The sequence below is a fragment of the Eptatretus burgeri genome, chromosome 5, assembly GCF_056783735.1.
Source record: "Eptatretus burgeri isolate ZD-2024b chromosome 5, Ebu_testis_v1, whole genome shotgun sequence".
Classification (NCBI taxonomy): Eukaryota; Metazoa; Chordata; class Myxini; order Myxiniformes; family Myxinidae; genus Eptatretus; species Eptatretus burgeri.
In genome coordinates this window covers 13978940-13999551 of record NC_140965.1, presented here as the reverse complement: position 1 = coordinate 13999551, position 20612 = coordinate 13978940, and the positions used below count along the sequence as shown (strand labels likewise).

Here is a 20612-nt window from a genome sequence, read left to right as displayed (position 1 = left end):
CTGTTTGTGACTCTCTCTAGAGCATAGCTCCGTGACGTTTGATGCGATCTTGATGAAACTTGTACACAAGCTAGATATCATGGTCTAGTTGTGTCTTTTTGTATGAGGGACGTCCCCACGGCCACTTGATCTTTTTATTTGTTTTTATTTATTTTCTCGATTTTTTTCTCGCAGCTTCATTTCCTGGAAGCTGTGCGTAATGTCCATAAGTACAACATATTAAAAAAAAATCCGATTTGATTTGGTCAATTTTGACGGAAGAGATAGGTTTTTACGGTAGGGCTTCCTCAATAATGCCCGTGAACCATCGTCGCCTCCCGGCTTGTACTATTATTTCCATTATAACCCTGGTGTTGGATTAACGGTTCGGGTGGCTGGCTGGCTGAAGATCTTAGGGTCCTGAGTTCAAGCCCCCGTCGGCCGTTGAAATAACACCAGGTGGGTTGATTCAGCACGTCATCCTTCTGAGGTCGTCAAAATTGAGTACCAGTTTCCTGGTAACGGGGGCACTGCATCAACGGCACAGAACTTTAACACGTTAAAAACAAAACCAGAACTACAAACTATGTAAAAAAACAAGTTACTGTCAACGTTGTCAGTGCTTGCTTTCAACAAATGTTCAGGTAGACCTACATGATGGTAAAAAACATGTGCGATGACCCAAGTTACCTGGTTACCGGACATAAACCTACTTGTGTTTCAAGGGATTTAAGGGATATAAACAAATTGTGCAATGCAGGTATACATACTGCACATCTAGTCACAAGAGTTCTCTCACGCACTCCTGCTGTCGGTTTTTGTTTTTTTTAGTACAAAACAGCAAAATTAATCCTCTTCAATAAATAAGTAAATAAATAAATCCGTCAGTCGTCATGGTAACAATCGAGGTGAAACGTCACACAGCTGGTGGACGGTTGGACAGTTCACCTATCGAGTTTCAGTCATCACATGGCTTATTATAACGAACACAAAATACGGCACGTTAATTTACGACAAAATGTACGTACGCTCACTTGCACAAACACGCATCGTTATTTATACACCGCCCGAATAGTTGCTGGAGCCGCCACTGCAATTTTCCCTAAAAAAATATAATTGAACGTACGTTGAAAAGCGCTAATTAAACATACGTAATTATCAACGGGATACAGAGCCGATGCACACGTAACTGCTTGTAATTTTGAGAAAGCTGAAAGCTCATGTTGACGGGAGAGTGAGAGTTGGAGCTATTTACGGAAGTGACGTCATGCAAGGCGTGGCTCCGCCCCCTCGTGTTCAGCGTGACGTCCTCGTGCAGGTAACTTCCGCTGCTGGCAAGAGTTGGAGGCTCTTCGTCATCCTACCTTGATTTCGGCCGCGTTGTTCCTGCTGGTGGACCTTCGCCGAGGTGTTTGGGCTATTTACCTGGTCAGGAAGGCGCCGTGTAATAACCGTGTGTTGTCTGGAGGTCAGGGTTGAGGGATCACGAAAAGAGGGGAATGATAATATGTTGTATGATGGTTTGAATGTTGATTATTATCAAACGGTGGTCAAAGGTGCATGGACCTTGAACAAGTAGGTCAAGACATTAGTAGACATCAATGTACTTTTTACATGACTTACAATGTACAAACGCATTTTGGTGTTTTGGGATTCGAACCTGGGGCTCTCTGCATCATGAGCCGAAGGTTAAAATGGGAACATTGATAGGCTATCCCATTTAACGTATAATGAGGCTGGCAGGATAGCCTACAGGTACACGGACACTCTCCTCTATAAAGCTCTCCAGCCTGGGGTTTGAATCCTGACCCAGCTGTAAACTACCGTCCTGGTGTTTCACGGGCAGGGAGATTCATCAATGCGTGCGCCGTCCTTCGGATGGATGGATGGATGGATGGATGGATGTTCAACTGGCGTCCCGTCTACTGGCATTAGTTGGTGAACGTTAAAGATCGGACTACGGTGTCCGCCAAGAGTAGGCGAGCTATCACCGGCACCCTGAACAAATTCCAAATTCCTGCTCCAATTTAGAGGGCACTGCACCAATTGCACAGCTGCGCCCCATCAACTGATGACACACACACACACACACACACACACACACACACACACACACACACACACTGCTTACAAAAGAATAATAAGATTTGAGCAGAATGAAGAATTTGTGAAGGCGAGTGTCACTCTGCTTCGGCGGACAGGTACAGCGCTGGATGGAATCACCTGGACGTTGATTGAGAGGCCGTGGGAACCTCTGACTTACTCTCAACCCTATTCCACCCCCCCCTCTTTTGCTCCAACGAAGAGTTGATGCCCGAAACCTCAGTTTCTCCTCGTTTCCCACACCTCTGGGTGCAAACTTCAATCAACGTTCTGTTGATTCCATCCAATGTTCTAGCAATTCAAGGTGTGGTAAATGTTGAGATGTTATTCTGATGATCTTTGTCTCTCAAGTGTTGCTTTGCCGTTTGGACCTCGAGCACTCGAAGTGACTCGATGTCACCAAGCGGCTCACATTTCTCACCGCACAAGTTGCTGGAACACCTGAAATACCTGTATTTTGAAATACTATCGGCTGTTTTCCATCGAAGGGCTCATACGTTGTGATGTTGATGTGTTTTTAATTATTGTTGATGGGATGAGCAGTCGGTGTCAGATGCCACCTAGTGCTATATTGGTTTGTGAGAGCAAGCTAAAGTTTGCGGTTAAATTAAGAGTCTGTAAAATCTTTATACTGTGAGGAAAGAACATTCATATTGTTACGAATTCCCCGGTTCGGACAGCCACGCATGACCGCTTAAGGCCCAAACGCAGTCGCGCGTCCGCCGAAAACCGGAATTCAGTCATAGCTTCCTGACAACTCCGGAAACCTGCTACGGGTGCCTTAACGCACCATAAACTGTCAATATTCTGTCCACGCGGTACATGGTTAATCGCTGAATCTCGATATACCTAATTATCCGTGCAGACAGAAGTAGCGAGAATTTATACCTCGACGGAACTCGTACGGGAACGAGCCGCTAAGCGCGCTCGTTCCGTGTGCGATGCCGAGCGGTTGTTAATCGCCAAGTTCTGTCGGACCAATTGACCACTTTAATTTGGCTTTAATAGCTGGCTAATTTCCCAGCTAATTTCCCGAACGGCGCCGTGGAAGTCAATGGGAGGAAATGACGCAATGAGCAGATTGACATTCAAACAATGGGGGCATTTAATATTACAAATGAGCAGTCGATGGGGGAAGGGGACATGACACAAGCAAAGCCTACAGCCGTTGTCTATTATGTACAGGCACACACTTAACCAACAATTCTACTTATAAAGACAAGGTGCTACAGAACACTTTCATACAAAACCCCAGAAAAGAAACGGGCTTGTGAGCCTTTATTCCAACTCAGAGCCTGGAGGACAGAAGGCTCACAAGAGGCCAGGCAGGTTACCTGACCGCCCCTTGTGATGGCTTGAAGGTCTTCGGGTCGGTGACCCCTGGTGTCTCTTGCTTGGCCCTTGTGTCGCTACGCGCCTGTCGCTGAGCGGCCGGGCGGCTTGAGCAGCTTGGGGAGCGGCTTGCTCGGTTCCCATCGGTCGTCCGGTCTCCACTGCGGCCTGGTCGGTCGGGCCTGGCCGGTGACGCGCTCGGAGGAGTGAACGGGTCTTTTGCTCTTTTAGAGTTGATGCTCTTCGTGTCCCGTTCACTACCTCAGCGTCGCTCGACCGTCTCAGGGCCGTTCACCCGGACCACGACGCAGCTTGCTCAACTCCACCGCAGCTGGCGGGACCTCTGGCACGCTCTCCTCTCCGGCTGTTCTCCGACGACGTCCGACTCTCGTCTGGCGCTCCCTTCTTCTCTCTCCGGGAATCTCCTCGTCTCCAGAGAGCGAATATGCTTACTTCTGCTACGTCGAGCTCCATCCTTTTATAGGTGGGGGGCGAGCTGCCCCTTCAACTCTCACCCAAGGTCGGGCCCGCTCACTCTTCACCTCCGAACTTTCACCCCTCGCTGGGAAACCCCATTCTCGACATCACAGGTTGGTGCCAGGGAAGCCCTCTTTTGATCCGTTTATGCAAATCGGCTCGCACCGTGGTCGTTCGCCTGGTGGGGTGGAGGTGGCGTTGTTCGTCGATGGTGAGGAGATGACGGTTGCTGTTTGTTTTGTGTTGTAGGAGATGCTGGGTTGCGAAGATGGCATTGTTTGTCGATGAGGAGGATGTTGTGTTGTTTTAAAATAAAAGCTAGAGAAAGAAAAATGGCTACCTCAAAGGTTCACAGCCCGGCACACGAACAAATCCCTTTACACATCGGTGGGGATTCTAACCTGAAACACATACTTATCAAAATATCTGATCTCTGGGGAACCAGAATGATGTTTTGTGAATTTCCACAACCGCAACACTACCCCCTCCCCTTTTTACAGACTCGTCCCGAGTCGTCAAATTTTCGTGTGCCTTCATGTGTAAGTTCTCCCCGAGTACATTTTACCTTCAGATCCCTGAGTGTGACATTTTTTGTATCCGTGTCCCAAAAATAAATAACCTATGGGCTGCGTAACTAACTAAACAAGCCCACTCATTCAGACAACTTATCTCCATTACCGGCGCTACGACAAACATGCAGGGGGAGCAATACTCTTTTACAATTTTTACCTTAACCTTATAATTTTACACTAAACCATGGCCCAGAACTGATGGACTCTGTGGCAAAGAACGCATAGCAAATGTCAACAGTTATTCAGGTGGGTGAGTGCTCAGCAGCTTGAAGGCAAGACGTCTTCGGGACCGTGTTCAAACCGCCCCCCTTCTGGTACGTTCCTCCTTCTTTTTGTTTGTTGTTCTTCAGCTGCGGAAGGCAACTCACCCTCACCCGGCGGCTATCTGCCATCCCACAGGCCATTTTTGAATCAGGGAGCCAGGCTGCCCAAATGCAGTCTCTGACTCATGAAATGAATGCAGATGTACAGGGAGGTAGCCGGCTGCCCAATGCAGTCCCTGGCTCCTCCCTGCGATGAACTGGATGGACATGGACGCAAGCAGATGGAAGATGCAAAACACACAAATGGACTGGATGGATGCAAAACACAAAACTGTTCATGGGCTGCACCAATGCAGTCCCCGTGTGCGGCTGCCTGCAGGGTAGTCCTTGCAAAACACGCTGATCCTGGCGCACATGGAGATGGATGGACACAGGGGAAAATGCAAGAAGGGTAGCAGTCATGGGGTCATGGCAGGGGCAGGCAAACAAGGCATGGCAAGGTAAGGCCGAAACAGGCTGCTGTTGCACAAACAGGCCGGCATGCGAAGCTGGCCGGCCTCTGGTCTCGTTCCATGAGGTTTGTGGAAGGAGTGTGGTGGTGCCAGCCGCCCCGAAGGCGGGTTTAGACCTCACCTACCATCTCCCCCCAACCTATCGCCTTTGCCTGTCTCTGTCCATACCCACTCCCTTAACTTGCAGCACAAAACCAAATTTAGCCCCATCTTATTTTTGTTATTTTTCTTTTCCTTCTATAAATCGTCCCTAACCCCCTTGCTGTCTTTGTCCGACTAACCTATGGTCATCCTACCCTACTCCCAACCCCTACGTTCCCTTCCTGGAGGGGAATAAGGGAGAGGCTAGCGTCCTGTCTCGAGGCCCAATGAAGCCTCAGAATGGCCTCCCTCAGATCTCAGCGATCTTTCACCACGGTGAGTCCAGCGGCCCACCGAGAGCGAAGGGATGGATGGTGCGAAGGGGTACATTTCCCTATCTACCCTAATGTTTATCACACTTTAAACTGCCCCGGGGCTTTCCAAAAACGCCTGTCACTTAAACTATTGGTTCTACCAACCAAGATTCTCGTCGCCTCTGTTGGTGTCCTTACAAATTTGGGCCTTGCCCTCAAATTTTCCCTTCATGCCCTTGCACGGTTTCGTGGCTGGGCAGCGTGGCTCACTTGGCAGGAACGTCCCCTCTGCCAAATCTCAAACCATGGAACCCCCGGGCCCTCAGGCTGTCTCCGAGTCTACCAGCTCCCTAAGATCTGGGAAGTGCCCTCCACGGCTACTCCCCCTCGATGCTCACTTGACAGGCTGGCACCACGGGCCCTTTTCCCCGGTGCCCGTGCCCATGACACTGCCCACGTGGCCATTGGCGCTACGGGTCCCGCTTCATGTGCTTCTCTTTTGATCGGTTTATGCAAATCGGCTCGCACCGCAGCCATTCGCCTGTTGGGGTGGAGGTGGCGTTGTTCGTCAATGGTGAGGAGATGACGGTTGCTGTTTGTTTTGTGTTGTCTGAGATGCTGGGTTGCGAAGATGGCGTTGTTTGTCGATGGTGAGGAGATGATGGTTGCTGTTTGTTTCGTGTTGTAGGAGATGCTGGGTTGCGAAGATGGCGTTGTTTGTCGATGATGAGGATGTTGTGTTGATTTAAAATAAAAGATAGAGAAAGAAAAATGGCTACCTCAAAGGTTCACATCCCTTTACACATCGGTGGGGATTCTAACCTGAAACACATACTTATCAAAATATCTGATCTCTGGGGAACCTGAATGGTGTTTTGTGAATTTCCACAACCGCAACACTATTATGAAAGGCAATTGTCCCTGTAATTTAAGGTCAAAAGCCTGTTTACTTGCACGTTCTGATCCCAGCAGGGATGGATTAACGGACGGGCCATCGGGGTCCCAGTCCAGCGGCCCTGGCCATTAGCCCCCTCAACCCTCCGGGAAAATGAACACACTGCTATGATAGCGAAAAGAGTAAACACAGTTGATACTCTTAAATAGATATTTGTGTTTAACATTAACTGAATACAATTTCTAAGTGTTTGGTAGCACACACACACACACACACACGGACACACACACACACACACACACACACACACACACACACACACACACACACACACACACACACACACACACACACACACACACACACACACACACACACACACACACACACACACACACACACACACACACACACACACACACACACACTACCAATGACTACCAATTATAGTCAGGTCAGGTTCGATCTGTAACCTGCTACAGGTACCATGTAAACCTGTACTAACCTGTTCCATGGTCGGGTTGTCGGCGACTAAACCGTCTCCCCCACCAGGTTTTCTGGTGAGGAGGGTGTTTGGATATGGACACCCAGCAGGATTAAAAACAAAACCTGTCAAAGGGCGGAGGAGCTCCTTGTGAGCCAACGGCCATCCATATCTAGTGCCCAACCGTGTCTGCGGACGTCCTCCTGCAGTTGGGTTACTTCTTATTAGGAGGTTGGTGGCAGGATTTGCACTCCGGCCACCGTAAAACGCTTCATTCCGCAAAACGCAAAAACGCAAATAAATCTGAAAACCCACTCCGTGGGAGTACCTCCTGTGCAGCTTCCCTTCGCAGGGCAGCTCACCGGATGACAGGATTGGGGCAAAGCCTTCGGGACCCCAATCTTTGATAGGAGGGAAACCACGGGGTAACATCCCTGGGTCAGATTGCGGGAGAGTGTGTCGGAGTGGTGCTGAGGTGTCGTCCACCAGACGGCGGTCTCCTTGGGTTAACCTGAGGCGGTCCCTTCGGGTGGGTGCCTGGAATGTCCTATCCCTAAGAGAGGATGATCACCTGTCTCTGTTATCATCTGAGCTCAAGCGTTTGGACATCGGGATTGCAGCTCTCTCTCTGAGGTTCGGAGACCGGATTGCGGCGAGATCAAGGTGGGTGGTTACACCTACTATTGGTCTGGTCGCTCTGATGGTTACCATACCCAAGGAGTTGCTGTAGCTGTGTCCAATAAGCTGACCCCAATGATAATTGAGGTAACACCGGTCAACGAGCGTATTATGAGATTAAGGATTCATCACTCCTTAGGTGTCATTTCCCTGGTCTCTATTTATGCTCCGACTGAGGCGAGTGATCTCACCGTGAAGGACACATTCTACGCCACACTCGAGTCTGTGGTTGATCAGTGCCCCAGACGAGATACACTTCTAGTCTTGGGGGATTTCAATGCATCGACTGGAACTGATAGGGATGGTTATGAGGTGTGTGTTGGTCCCCATGGGTCAGGAACTATGAACCAGAATAGCACTAAGTTCCTTGACTTTGCAAGAAGTGATGGACTTAGGGTGGCTGGTTCATGGTTTCAGCGCCCGCAAGCTCATCGCTGGACTTGGTATTCCAACGCTGGCGGTGTGGCAAAGGAGATTGACCATGTCCTCATTGACGGTCGTTGGAGGATGATCCAGAACTGCAGGGTCTACCGGAGTGCTCAGTTCCTCAATACTGACCACAGGCTTGTTGTAGCAACTCTAAAGCTGCACCTTAAATCCTGGAGAATGGTACCATCCCAGCCTAGGCTGGATGTTGCCAAGCTCAGGGATGAGAGAGTAGCTGAGGAGTTTGCGAACAGGCTGAGTGGACACTTGGGGGGTCTGGGTGCTTTGGGCGGTCCTGAAGAGTTGTGGAGCACCTTCAAGACCACCGTCCTTGATGTTGCCGGTGGATGCCTTGGAGTTCACCGCAGGGCAAAGAAGAATTTTGTCTCTCAAGGGACACTGGATACCATTGACCAGAGTCGCAGGGCCAGGCTGAATGGCAGAGCTGAGCTGTTCAGGGAGCTGAGGCGTAAAACTGTACGTGCACTGAGGGTGGACAAGGAGGCCTATGTGCGAGGAATCTGTGAGGGGTAGAGCATCACCTGTGGACAGGTGATTCTCGTCCCGCTTACAGGGGAATTCGCGCATTACGTTCATCCAAGCCCATCCCTCGGAGCACTGCAGTTCGAGCAGAGAGTGGTAGGCTCTTGACAGAGGAGTCTGAAGTGAAGGCCCGCTGGGCCGGTTACTTTGAGCGGTTGTACCAGGCTGATCCCCCAGCTGTCGAGTTGGACGTCAAGGGTGTTACAATCCCTGTTGCTGACCCTCGAATCAACTGTGGTCCACCATCGCTTGTGGAAACACGGGCTGCGGTGAACCAGTTGAAACGGGGCAAAGCTCCAGGGATCTGTGGCATCCATGCTGAACTTCTCAAGGCTGGTGGAAATGCTGCTCTCGTGTCGTTGCATGCAGTTTTGTGCTCTGCCTGGAACACAGGCATCATCCCAACTGACTGGAAAAGGGGCCTTGTTGTCCCTCTCTGGAAAGGGAAGGGTGATCGCCAAGACTGCAACAACTACCGAGGGGTGACGCTGCTCTCAGTGCCGGGCAAGGTCTTTGCTCGGATAATTCTTGATAGGGTTCGCCACCATCTGCTTGAGCACCAGCGTCCAGAGCAGTCAGGCTTTACACCAAAGAGGTCAACGATTGACCGTATCCTTGCACTTCGTGTCCTCACCGAACGCAGACGAGAGTTTCGGCAGGGGCTGCTTGCAGCCTATGTTGATCTCTGTAAAGCGTTCGATTCAGTGAATCGGGATGTCCTCTGGAGGATTCTTGGTCTTCGTGGGGTGCCACCGAAACTGATCGATCTGATGTCTGAACTCTACTCTGGTACTGAGAGTGCTGTGAAGTGTGGTGGTACCATCTCTGACTTATTTCCAGTTGTTACTGGAGTTCGTCAGGGATGTGTACTTGCCCCCACATTTTTCAGCACTTGTATGGACTGGATTTTTGGGAGGATGTCGGAGAGATCAAGTTGCGGTGCATCGTTTGGCAATGTCAAGATCTTGGACCTTGATTTTGCAGATGATGCAGTCATCTTTGCGGAGACTTTAGACATCCTCTTGGGGGCCCTCGAGGTGCTGAATGAGGAGTCGGAGCCATTGGGATTACGGATTTCTTGGGTCAAAACTAAGATCCAGGCTTTCGGTGACATCTTGGATGCAGCTGTCCTGTCTGTGTCTGTTTGTGGTGAGGATGTTGAGGTCGTGGATAGATTCGCTTACCTTGGCAGTGATATTCATGTCTCCGCAGGTTGTGAGCCGGAGGTCAATAGACGTCTGGGTCGGGCCTGGGGAGTCATGGACTCACTGGATCATGGGGTGTGGCGCTGCCGGTACCTGTGCGGGAGGACGAAAGTCCGAGTCTTCAGGTCCTTGGTACTTCCAGTCTTGCTCTATGGGTGCGAGACTTGGACTTTGACCAAGGATCTGAGACGGAGACTTAATTCCTTTGGTACCAGGTCTCTTCGGAGAATCCTTGGCTATCGCTGGTCGGATTTTGTGTCCAACGAGCGGTTGCTGAGAGAGACTCGGATGAGATTTGTTACCTGCATAGTCCGTGAGCGTCAGCTGCGGCTGTATGGACATGTGCCTCGTTTTCCTGACGCTGATCCTGCTCACCAGATTCTCTCAGCGAGGGAGTCTCATGAGTGGAGGAGGCCAGTGGGCCGACCACGTGCCTCATGGTTGCAGCAGGTTGACCATCATCTCAAGGAGATGGGGATGGGCCTGGCATCTGCCTGGGGGATGGCCAGACGGAGGCCCCTGGAGTACCGGCGGAAAGTGGACGCAGCGACGCGCTGTTCTGGCACATGCTCCCATACCTGACCTGACCTGAATGACTCGGTGTATGATTGGTACGATGCATAGAATTCAAACGGGGGTGGAAACGAGAAACGAGAACGAAGTCAATGGCCCGCCATCGCAAATCCCCACGCTTCCCACCGAAAACAAAGTTGAGAGATGGCAAAAAGTTCCACCAGAAATGAGCCAATATCACATTTTTGAGTTAAAAGAAAGAAAGAAAAAAAAATCATCTGTTTTGACCCACGTGACCCGACGTCCCGACCCACCCCCTGTGGCATGAACCGGGGGTAGAAACACAAAAAATCGTTCCATATTTCATGCATCCCCTAATATTGCTTGCATATTTACAAGGTTTTATTAAAATAATTTGCTGGTAACTGCATCTTTTGGCCCCAGGAGGCGTTGGCAAAAAGGATGCCGCCCTCGCAGTTTCTTGCCGAGATGGTGGTGATCATAACTACAGAGTTTGGTGAATTTCTGCACAACCGATTAGAAGCAGATATCGTGATGGACGGACGGAGCTGATTATCATATCCGCCACGTGTTTTTTTTTTCTTTCTAAAAGTGTGGGGATAATTGCAGTACTTGGTATTTATTTACAAAATGCAGTTTGCATCGGCATTACTTAAGCAGGAGTGCTAAGAGAAAGGTGAAGCAAGCAAAAGAGGTTAAATGGGGTTACTGTGCTACAACAGATACCAACAACTAATCACTACTTCAAGGAGAGACAGAGACAGAGACAGACAGACACTATGCTGGTTTGGCAGAACATGAGGTGGAAGTTCCCAGATCACGGCCTGCGAGAAGCAGACCAGCTGGGATTGGTTGCCGGTTGGTTCCGACCCTATCAAAGCAGATCGATTTGGTCGCAATTCAGCATTTTGGAACAACATCGATAACAGTTGCAGAAGTTTATGGATTGCTCATGTGCTGGATAGATGGGGTAAAGGATGCAACCAAGCTGTCTCGTTGAGGTTCGGAAAGCCATGCAGGATAGGGATGTTTGGAGTGAATGTGATCGTGAATGTCCCCAGAAATCAGCCACAACTCGTTGGAACTAGATGACTTGGGTAAAGAGTTCAGGTGCCTGTCATGAAGAAATTATCTTGTTACGCTCAGGTGATCGGATGAAAGACTCGTATGCTGTCTGAAGATCTGTTTTCTTGTCGGCCACCCAACGGTGTATCCAACAGGTGGGACTGATTTATTTATTCACCCACCATCTTCTGGAAATGTTTACTCCTTCGCCCGCAAACTCCTTTCGATCAAAGTACACAGACACACCTTTGTCAAAGGATTCAGCGATTGGAAACCCTGTTAATGCCTTTATAAACATGATATGAATTTGGAGTTCATCGAACTCTGCATGATGGTGGCATGGATACGGCTTGCAAAGGCAGCAGGCAGATGTAGCTCAGGCAGTTTCAGTTAGTGTTTGATCTGAGAAAGATGTCCCGTAGCAATTGTCAGGTTTTAAAGTGAGTAGGAACTTGCATCGTTCTTGGTAAACGAAAGTCTACAAGATCAATGAAACTGAAACTTCATCACGTTTCATGTCACTCGCAAAGATCCTGTGTTTATGGACGAGTTGAAATGCCCATTTAATATGACTTGCAATCCTCAACCCCACTGGAAGTAGTGTTGTACGATGCATGTTTGCATAGACGTAATTGTAATGAAATTTAGTACAGGACCACATTTACCCATGTCATAGCCACAGACCGGCGTGTCATAGCCGAGTATTGCTTTAATCACATCTGTGTGTATATAATATGACGTTCTGTGCCACACTTGGCAATTCTAGCTGCTCGTATTGTGGAGTTATTCTGCAGACAAACAGACAAACACACAGACGTGTTGATTGGAATAATCACGTGAGCAGAGAAAAGGAAGCACATCGAAAGAGGAAAAGCAGGCACAACGCTCGACAGACTTCAGTTGAGAGGTAGAAGCGGCTTTCACGCGTCAGGTGATTCTATCCGGATCAACGATAGGTGTAACCAGAGAGCAGAAGCAGCTGACGCTAATTAGGGATAGAGAATTAAAGTCAGAAGCAAGAGTAAATGAAACTACTCCAGAGCAAAGAATGGTACTCAGTAGAGCACATACCTCCGCCAGACTGAACAGTTTGTTTTGTATCCCACTGATGGACCGGATCTGGATCCGTACCTGAACCAAAATCTAATCCTCATGTTCTTGTCACCGATACAACCCATCCACCTAGTTTTGTCATAAATCGTCCACAACTTTTTGAAATATTATGCTGTATATTGTTTTTTGCTCGAACCCTCAATGATGAAGAATCACTTGAAGCATTTTAGTTTCTGGATCTTCACCAAAATCGGCATGAAGATATAACGTCACGGCATGAAGTCAGCACCTCCCTGGAGTGCATCCGAGTTATTAATGCAGTGTGTAAATATCCGATGGGACATATCTATTGATGCATTTTGATACATTCATGTTTTTAATCGAGTGCCGGGGTGGGGCAATGTTATTTGTGCTCAGGGCTTCGGAAAATAAATAAATCTTAATCTGCCTTTGGATCCCAGCCACACCTCCGCTCTTTGGTTCGAAAGTTTATCGTATGCGTTTGGAGGGAGAGGAGAGGAAGACATCGGGTAGAGTGCGGTCACTGAAAAACATTGGCCATCTCGACCTTTAATTTGGGTCTCAAACCTGGTGTTCGGTCGATGGTTAAGGTGGTTGGCTTAAGATCTCAATGTCTTGAGTTTGAGCTCCTGTCATGCCAGTAAATAACACCAGTTGGGTTGACTTGGCCTGTCATCCTTCTGAGGTCATCAAATGAGTACCAGCTCCCTGGGAACAGGGGGCACCTTCTATCGGCGGCACAGCTGTGCTCCCAGCGATGATGCAGCCATAAGCTACAGGCTGCATGTGAAGTCATAATAATTTGGGTCTCTCGTTCTTTGAACATCATTAAGTTTCCATGCTGTATTTTTTCAGTTTATCTATCGTGACGTGTATGTTAATTGTGGTTGACCTACAGCATTCTCTGTCTGCCCTACCTCCTCCCAAGCTCTGAGCTGGTGACCTCCAGCAATGTGGAACCGCCTATCTAGCATTGCGCAGGGTGTTGCGGGGTCTCCCATACAGGATGACGGCGGCTTGTCTTCACAAAGCACGGTAAGAAACTGAAGTATCCTGTGTTCCGCATCCACATTTTCTTTTAAACGTTGATGCTTTCACATTTGAAATAGTTATTGAATTAGAGTGTCAGGAATGATGGTATGTGCAATCCATCCTTTAATTTTATTTTGATCCCCATGTTAATCCTGATGTTGCACAATGATAACTTACTGGAGTTTTGGTACCCACCACAAGTTCCGTCCCACACGGCAAACTCTCTTGTAGAGAAACATTCATCCTGGGATCCACTTCGGCATCAAAAACATAGCATATTAGATTTCATTTCACCATTTTGAAAGTTTAACTATTTTGTCATGTTTAAGTGATTATCTCAATTTGCTTGACCACTGTCTTGACCAAATATATATATATATATATATATATATATATATATATATATATATATATATATATATATATATATATATATTTAACACCAGCAGTGGTACCCGGTGTTTGCCGGCGCTGTTCTTATTCTGTTGGCATTTTGAAGAAAGTTATAATTAAAATTTTTTTTTATTTGTTTATTTATTTATTTCTGGGGGCCAAAAGCACTTCTCTCCACCCACTAAGGAATGGGTCCAACTTATTTCTTCAAAATTGAAAGAAGAAATTTGTTGGCGTGAAACACTCCCCAGTACTCATTGATGAACCTCTGAAAGTTTCACGAAGATCTGTTTGGCCATCTGAGAAAAATGGTGATGCCTGCTTCGGCAGCACTAACGCTCTGCACAGAGTATGGTTCCAATGGATACATTCACATATATATATATATATATATATATATATATATATATATATATATATATATATATACACATACACACATGTTACTACGTGGCTGCAGCCTCACGCTGGGGTGTGTGGGGGGTGGGGGGGGGGGGTGGAGCATAAATTCGCAATGTAAATGTGTACCGTGTCGCACCACCTTGTGGTGGAGGCAGAGGGTATTACAATTTCTAAATTTCCTTTTGATTGCAGTGTTACTCATTCGCGTTTCTCTTCCCACGCAATTACAAATAAATATTGATGTTTTGAAGGAAAAACGAAAAACACAGTCAGTCCATCTCTGAAGCAGCGTGACTACATGTCTATTAATTACGTACTATTAGAATGTACTTTTTGACCCTTTCGACTGTTGAGACCCCTTCAACCGATGAATACCCTTTAAGACCCCATAAGATCCACAAGACCCATTAGACCCCTTTTACCTTTAAGACCATTTTAACACTTTAGACACCTTTAGATCCCTTCACAATTCAGATGTTTGACACCCTTTTGACCCCTAGAACTCCCACACTCATCCTCATTGTTTACCCCATGTTCCCCACCCCATCCCTCTCCCTTCCACAGATCTCCTAATGTCCCTCTTTCCTCGTTGTTTTGTCCTTCCTTCTCCCACCCCTCTTGTCTCTTGCCCTCCTTGTTGTGTGTTGTGTGTTAGCTCTCATATGAGCCTCGACAATGTATATAAAAAAAGACCTTTACACAAGCATAAGTCCCTTGAGACCCCTCAGACCTTAACACCCTTCAGACAGATTTGACCCTTGACCATTTAGAGCTTGAGACCACTTGGACCTTTTTATCCTTCTCTTTCCCTCTCTTTCCCTCTCTTTCCCTCTCTTTCCCTCTCTTTCCCTCTCTTTCCCTCTCTTTCCCTCTCTTTCCCTCTCTTTCCCTCTCTTTCCCTCTCTTTCCCTCTCTTTCCCTCTCTTTCCCTCTCTTTCCCTCTCTTTCCCTCTCTTTCCCTCTCTTTCCCTCTCTTTCCCTCTCTTTCCCTCTCTTTCCCTCTCTTTCCCTCTCTTTCCCTCTCTTTCCCTCTCTTTCCCTCTCTTTCCCTCTCTTTCCCTCTCTTTCCCTCTCTTTCCCTCTCTTTCCCTCTCTTTCCCTCTCTTTCCCTCTCTTTCCCTCTCTTTCCCTCTCTTTCCCTCTCTTTCCCTCTCTTTCCAGACGGTTCTTTCAGGGAGACATAGTGAGAGTCTGAGATTTGTCCGGATTGAAAGACATGTTCCACGTGTTGGATCAGTTTGTGATTTTACCCAGATCTGCAGAGAGAAAAGAAGCTGCTGCTTACTGGTCTGAGGGATGACAGATGGTACGGCAGAGGGAGGAGTCATCAGCAAAGAGATAAAGAGGATTTTCTAGAGTCAGAGATCATTGATGAAAACCAGAAAAAGAACAGGGCCCAGAACGCTGCCTTGACGAACTCCAGCCTGGGCAGGAAGAGAGGATGAAGGTCATGTGGCACAATAATAAAGGGTTTTATTTAGCAAGGTGTACAGCAGGAGAAAGCAAGGATTGATGAGGTGTGGCAAAATAAATGCATTCATTTTCAAAGAGAAGACACAGGGCAGAGCTAAACTGAAATTAAACTTCTACAATCTTATCTTTAATCTTACTTAACAGGTGCCATCAGACATGCACCTGAGGAAATCAGACTGGTGAGAGAGATGAAAGTTAGAGGTGTGAACGACTTCTTGAATACCTGGCGTGGACGATGGACCAACGCAACCCAGTCGCTTACGAGGGGGAGGAGGGAAGAAAACTGGGGGTGTTTATGGTGTGTGAGTGAGGAGGTGCAAAATGAAGTGTAATGAGATGCAAATGTAATGCAGAATCGGGAGAGTGAAGAGGTGTTTTAGTTTTGTGCATTTACAGCAGACGAGACAGTAGATGGGAGAGGGAATGTGTGAGATGATACCTTAACGTGGTGTGTGAGAAAATCTGTATGTGTAATTACTACGTCGATCGTCGTCTAGAATTCCGCCTACTCAGCGCTTTCGCTCCACCTTTCCCCTCGTGCCACTGTTCAGGTCGGTCTGGACTCTCCTCCTGGTCCAGGTGCCTCACACCCAGAAGATTCTGACCTCTTGCGGAAACTGACTCGAGACTGACTGACTCAAGGATTATTTCGCAGCTATTTTTATAGAGCCTGGGTGAAGGAGCCAAAAATGGAACAAAACGCTCTGTTGGTGTATCCGAGCAATCCCATTGGTGCACAGATGCCTCCCCAAGAAGTATCCCCACCCCACCAAGCCTGGAAGCCAAAAATGGTCTCATTTACCCCTGAACCCAGCCATGCGACGGAGCTCCAAGATGAACATGGGCTGCGGGTTTTTGGGAACGCTCTCCGGCCACAAACGTGCACTGGGCTTCAAATGAGGGTCACTATTTAGCAGAGCGCCAGGGCTACCCAGACGACATTGAACATACCCTAGCACATACTTGTGCTCTGAGCTATAGGCCAATCTGTTCCAACCCCAAGCATCCATCATGGTGGGTTATGTCTGTTGTTCCCTGGCATCCTTAAAGGACTGTGGTGAGCGTCCTGGGTACCGACTGTGATTGCAGCATTTCGTAGTGGTTGTAGTGCGGTCGGGGAAGCTGCTGTGGTATTTGTGGTGAAGAGTTGAAGTGGTTGGAATGGTTGTGGTGAGGTGCTTTAAGCGTTTGTGCTTAAGAGGTCAAGCATGTGTTATTGTGAGGATTTTTAGGAAGATGTGGCAGTCGTAAGAATGTTTTAGCATTATGGTTTGAGTACTAAGGAGTCTGAAATGAAGCGTCCATTGAGGAATGGCAGTTTGAACGGGCCGCTGCGCTGCTGCACATGAGCTCTCTGTTAACGTCACCGTTATTTCTGTGGAATGCATGCTTGCTTGAAGGAGAGGTTGTGTGTGCAAAGTAAATTAAACTCGATGAATGGAATTAAAGACCTAACTCCAGTAAAAATACTCTCAGGTCAAGTCAGGTATGGGAGCATGCACCAGAGCAGCGCGTCGCTGCGTCCACTTTCCGCCGGTACTCCAGGGGCCTCCATCTGTCCATCCCCCATGCAGATGCCTGGCCCATCCCCATCTTGAGACGCTGATCAACCTGCTGCAACCACGAGGCATGTGGTCGGCCCATTGACCTCCTCCACTCATGAGACTCCCTCGCTGAGAGAATCTGGTGAGCAGGATCAGCATCAGGAAAATGAGCCACATGTCCATACAGCCGCAGCTGACGCTCACGGACTATGCAGGTAACAAATCTCATTTGAGTCTCTCTCAGCAACCGCTCGTTGGACACAAAGTCCGACCAGCGCTCGCCAAGGATTCTCCGAAGAGACTCGGTACCAAAGCAATTAAGGCTCCGTCTCAGATCCCTGGTCAGAGTCCAAGTTTCATCCATAGAGCAAGACTGGAAGTTTCATCCATAGAGCAAGACTGGAAGTTTCATCCATAGAGCAAGACTGGAAGCACCAGCTTTATGGCAGCTGTAGACTTGTCAAATGACATCGTTCGCTACCAAGATGTGTGTGGTGTCTTATCGCAGCAAAAATTGAGCAAATGCAGGACAAATTGGAATCTGCGAATCCTTTTGAGGAGATTTTTTAGGATCACTGCAAAATCCAGGATCACTGCTCACCACCACTCATTTGTTCCTCTTTTTTTCCTGCCTGTGGAACCAACTTCCACATCCTCTTCAACCTCATTCTTCCCTCCAGGTCTTCAAGATTGCTGTTCACAACCATCTCTAATCGTCCCTAATCCAAAACCATACTCTTTTATACCCTCGTAAACACCCCCGACCCCCACCCTACCCCAATCCCTCCTTCCAAATTTCCAGATTTCCCTCCTGAGAGTTCCCTTCTGTATCTATCTTGTCCACTCCATGCATCCTCTCCTGCCCCCATTCCTCCCCACACCCATTGTTTGTCTGCCTCCCCATTTTGGCCTTAGGTTCTGCTGTTGGTGTTTCCCCACTCTTTATCCTGTTCCTTTTGTCCTGATCCGTTCAGTGTAGTGGTACTCGCTCTTCCAGGAGCCTTGACTATGTATACAAAAAAGGAAAAAAAGATGTTAAACATTGCACTGTTGTGTGCTTTGTGTTTTTTTTTATTTCTTTATTTTCCCCATTAGCCACAGCGCAGTGGCGGTGCTCCGGGTGCTCCTGACTCACCTTGGTCAGATGAGACGAGCGAACAGTTGGTTGAATCCCAGCAATTGGTGGTCCGACTCAAAGAACTTGTTCGTGAAAAGGACAAGGAGCTGAGCAACCTCAAGGTTTGTACTGAAGAACAGCACCACAGGCAGCAACCTCCATGCCATCGGCACAAAATAGGAACACTGTGCCAAGATGGATAATCTGGTTTTGGTTTGGTTTTTACCATCTTTCTTTCTTTTTCTTTTTATTTGTCTATGGAGGGGTGAATATAGAAAATGGTTTTTAATAAGGTTCACATGGATGGGCTTGAGGGTAGAGGAAGTGTAGCCAAAAGCTGAATCCTATCCAGGTTCCTCCTGATGGCTCCATCTTTGTCTATTTGGGTTCCTCCTGATACTTGGTCATTTGTTTGATTGTACCGTTCCATTATAGCTTCCAGAGAGAGTTGTTAAAAGGGATTACTTCGATAAGACATTTGGGATTGGAGGCTTTGATTATATATTTTCTCTTAAGTGTTAGTTTAGGTCTTGATCCTCATGTTAAATAAAAAGATAAAGGTGTAATCAGGAAAAAAAAAGTTTGAGATTTTGGGATTTTGATCAGTAGATTTGGGATTTTAAAATGTACCGTCAGACCGACATTTTGAAATTATTTTTGGTGACGTCAGATTGAGATTTTGGGATTTTGATGATGCAGAATCGGAATAAAAACTTTGGATTTTGATTGGGAGAATCAGAATGAAATGTTGGATTTTGATGATGGAAAATCGGAATATGATTTCGTGGTTTCACAATTCTGAGAAAGATTGGGATATTGGCATTTTAATAGGTGTATTGTATTCGGTTTGCCACGTTTATCAATCACAACTGGTGTGACATTGCTTCACATTCAGGAGCAGCGGGATGCCGCTGAGACTCGCCTTTCCAAAGTGAAGCTCCAGTCGAAGGCACGTGTGGCTTCGCTGACTGCTCAACTGGAGGAGTTTCGCCGACAGTCTGTGTCTTCCGTGCCTGATGGCAGCACTCAGCACGACGACTATGGGAAGGTAAGGCACTTATATGGAACTCTAATTGGTTGTATGTTTTGATAATTTGCGGTGTGCAGTCAGATCATTGTTTCCTTTGACATTGTGTATGTTTGATTGTACATTTCCCACCAGCATGACTCCTGTAGTTACATTTTGCTGTATGTGAACCATCCCAATTTATTATAATTGTGGTGGTGGTTGTTGTTGTCGACATCTTTTGTGCTGATATAGTCAGCCTTTATCATTGAGATAATCCGTTGGGCTGACCTGTTATTATTACCATCTGAACCTCGGGCTCACGATGCAGGGAAGTGAGGGTTTGTTATTTTTTTATCCACAAGACTGAGGCTCAGGAAGAACAGCATCAAATTAGCTTTTGGGTCGTGGAAAAACGATTGGGCACAACCAGCAGAGATAATTGAGAGATGCTGAGGTCAAATAAGAGGGTTGGGTTAGGAAAGGGTAATGGTGCTAATCGAGGTCATAGGTCACGATGGAGGATGACAGAAGGGTGGTGGTTCATGTACATGCAACTGCGGTTAAAATCCCATATACCATAACGTGCTTGTACTTTGTCCACTAATGTCCTTGTGATTCACATAAAAGTACATTGATGTCTATTGATATATTTGCCTAACACGTCATTTATGTACATGGATCACAAAGAGCCTTAGATTATTGCAGAACAAAAAAAACCTCAGGAAATCCAAACATATTTCCAATGGCTCGGTCTACTGTTTAAGAGTATTAAAATGAACAAATGTATTGTCTACCATTGCAGGAAACAAAGTTTTTCCAAGGAATAGTAATGGCATTTCTTGAGAGTGTTCATTTAAGAGTAAAACGATCGTGTTTGTCTCATGCCAGGGTGTAGATGGTGAGGGTGAACAGGCAGCTGCGAGTCGAGGCAAGGTTCGTTTGCTGCGGCGTAAAGCCGATGAGCTGGAGGCAGCACTCGCACAGTGTCGCACTCAACTAGCAAACGTGGTATGAAGCGATACTCCTGGTTCCTTCCAAGAACCATTGTCATGGCCTGCAGTTTCTCCCTGAAATGCATTAAAGTGTGATTTGTAGCATCGCGCAG

General features: G+C 47.4%; 1 protein-coding gene across 3 annotated transcripts in view; it reads left to right on the top strand.

Moving 5' to 3' along the window:
* Positions 1-1295: 1295 nt before the first annotated feature.
* The window catches only part of GOLGB1 (golgin B1), a 124483-nt gene continuing 105166 nt past the window's right edge, over positions 1296-20612 (top strand). For 2 of the 3 annotated variants that reach the window (XM_085880780.1, XM_085880778.1), the window contains exons 1-5: positions 1296-1407; positions 13466-13572; positions 18477-18620; positions 19394-19546; positions 20396-20515. In XM_085880780.1, coding sequence (XP_085736906.1) covers positions 13489-13572; positions 18477-18620; positions 19394-19546; positions 20396-20515 — 501 coding nt within the window. In that variant the 5' untranslated portion in view covers positions 1296-1407; positions 13466-13488. The remainder of the gene's footprint in view (positions 1408-13465; positions 13573-18476; positions 18621-19393; positions 19547-20395; positions 20516-20612) is intronic. The other variant, XM_085880779.1, reaches the window with a different exon arrangement.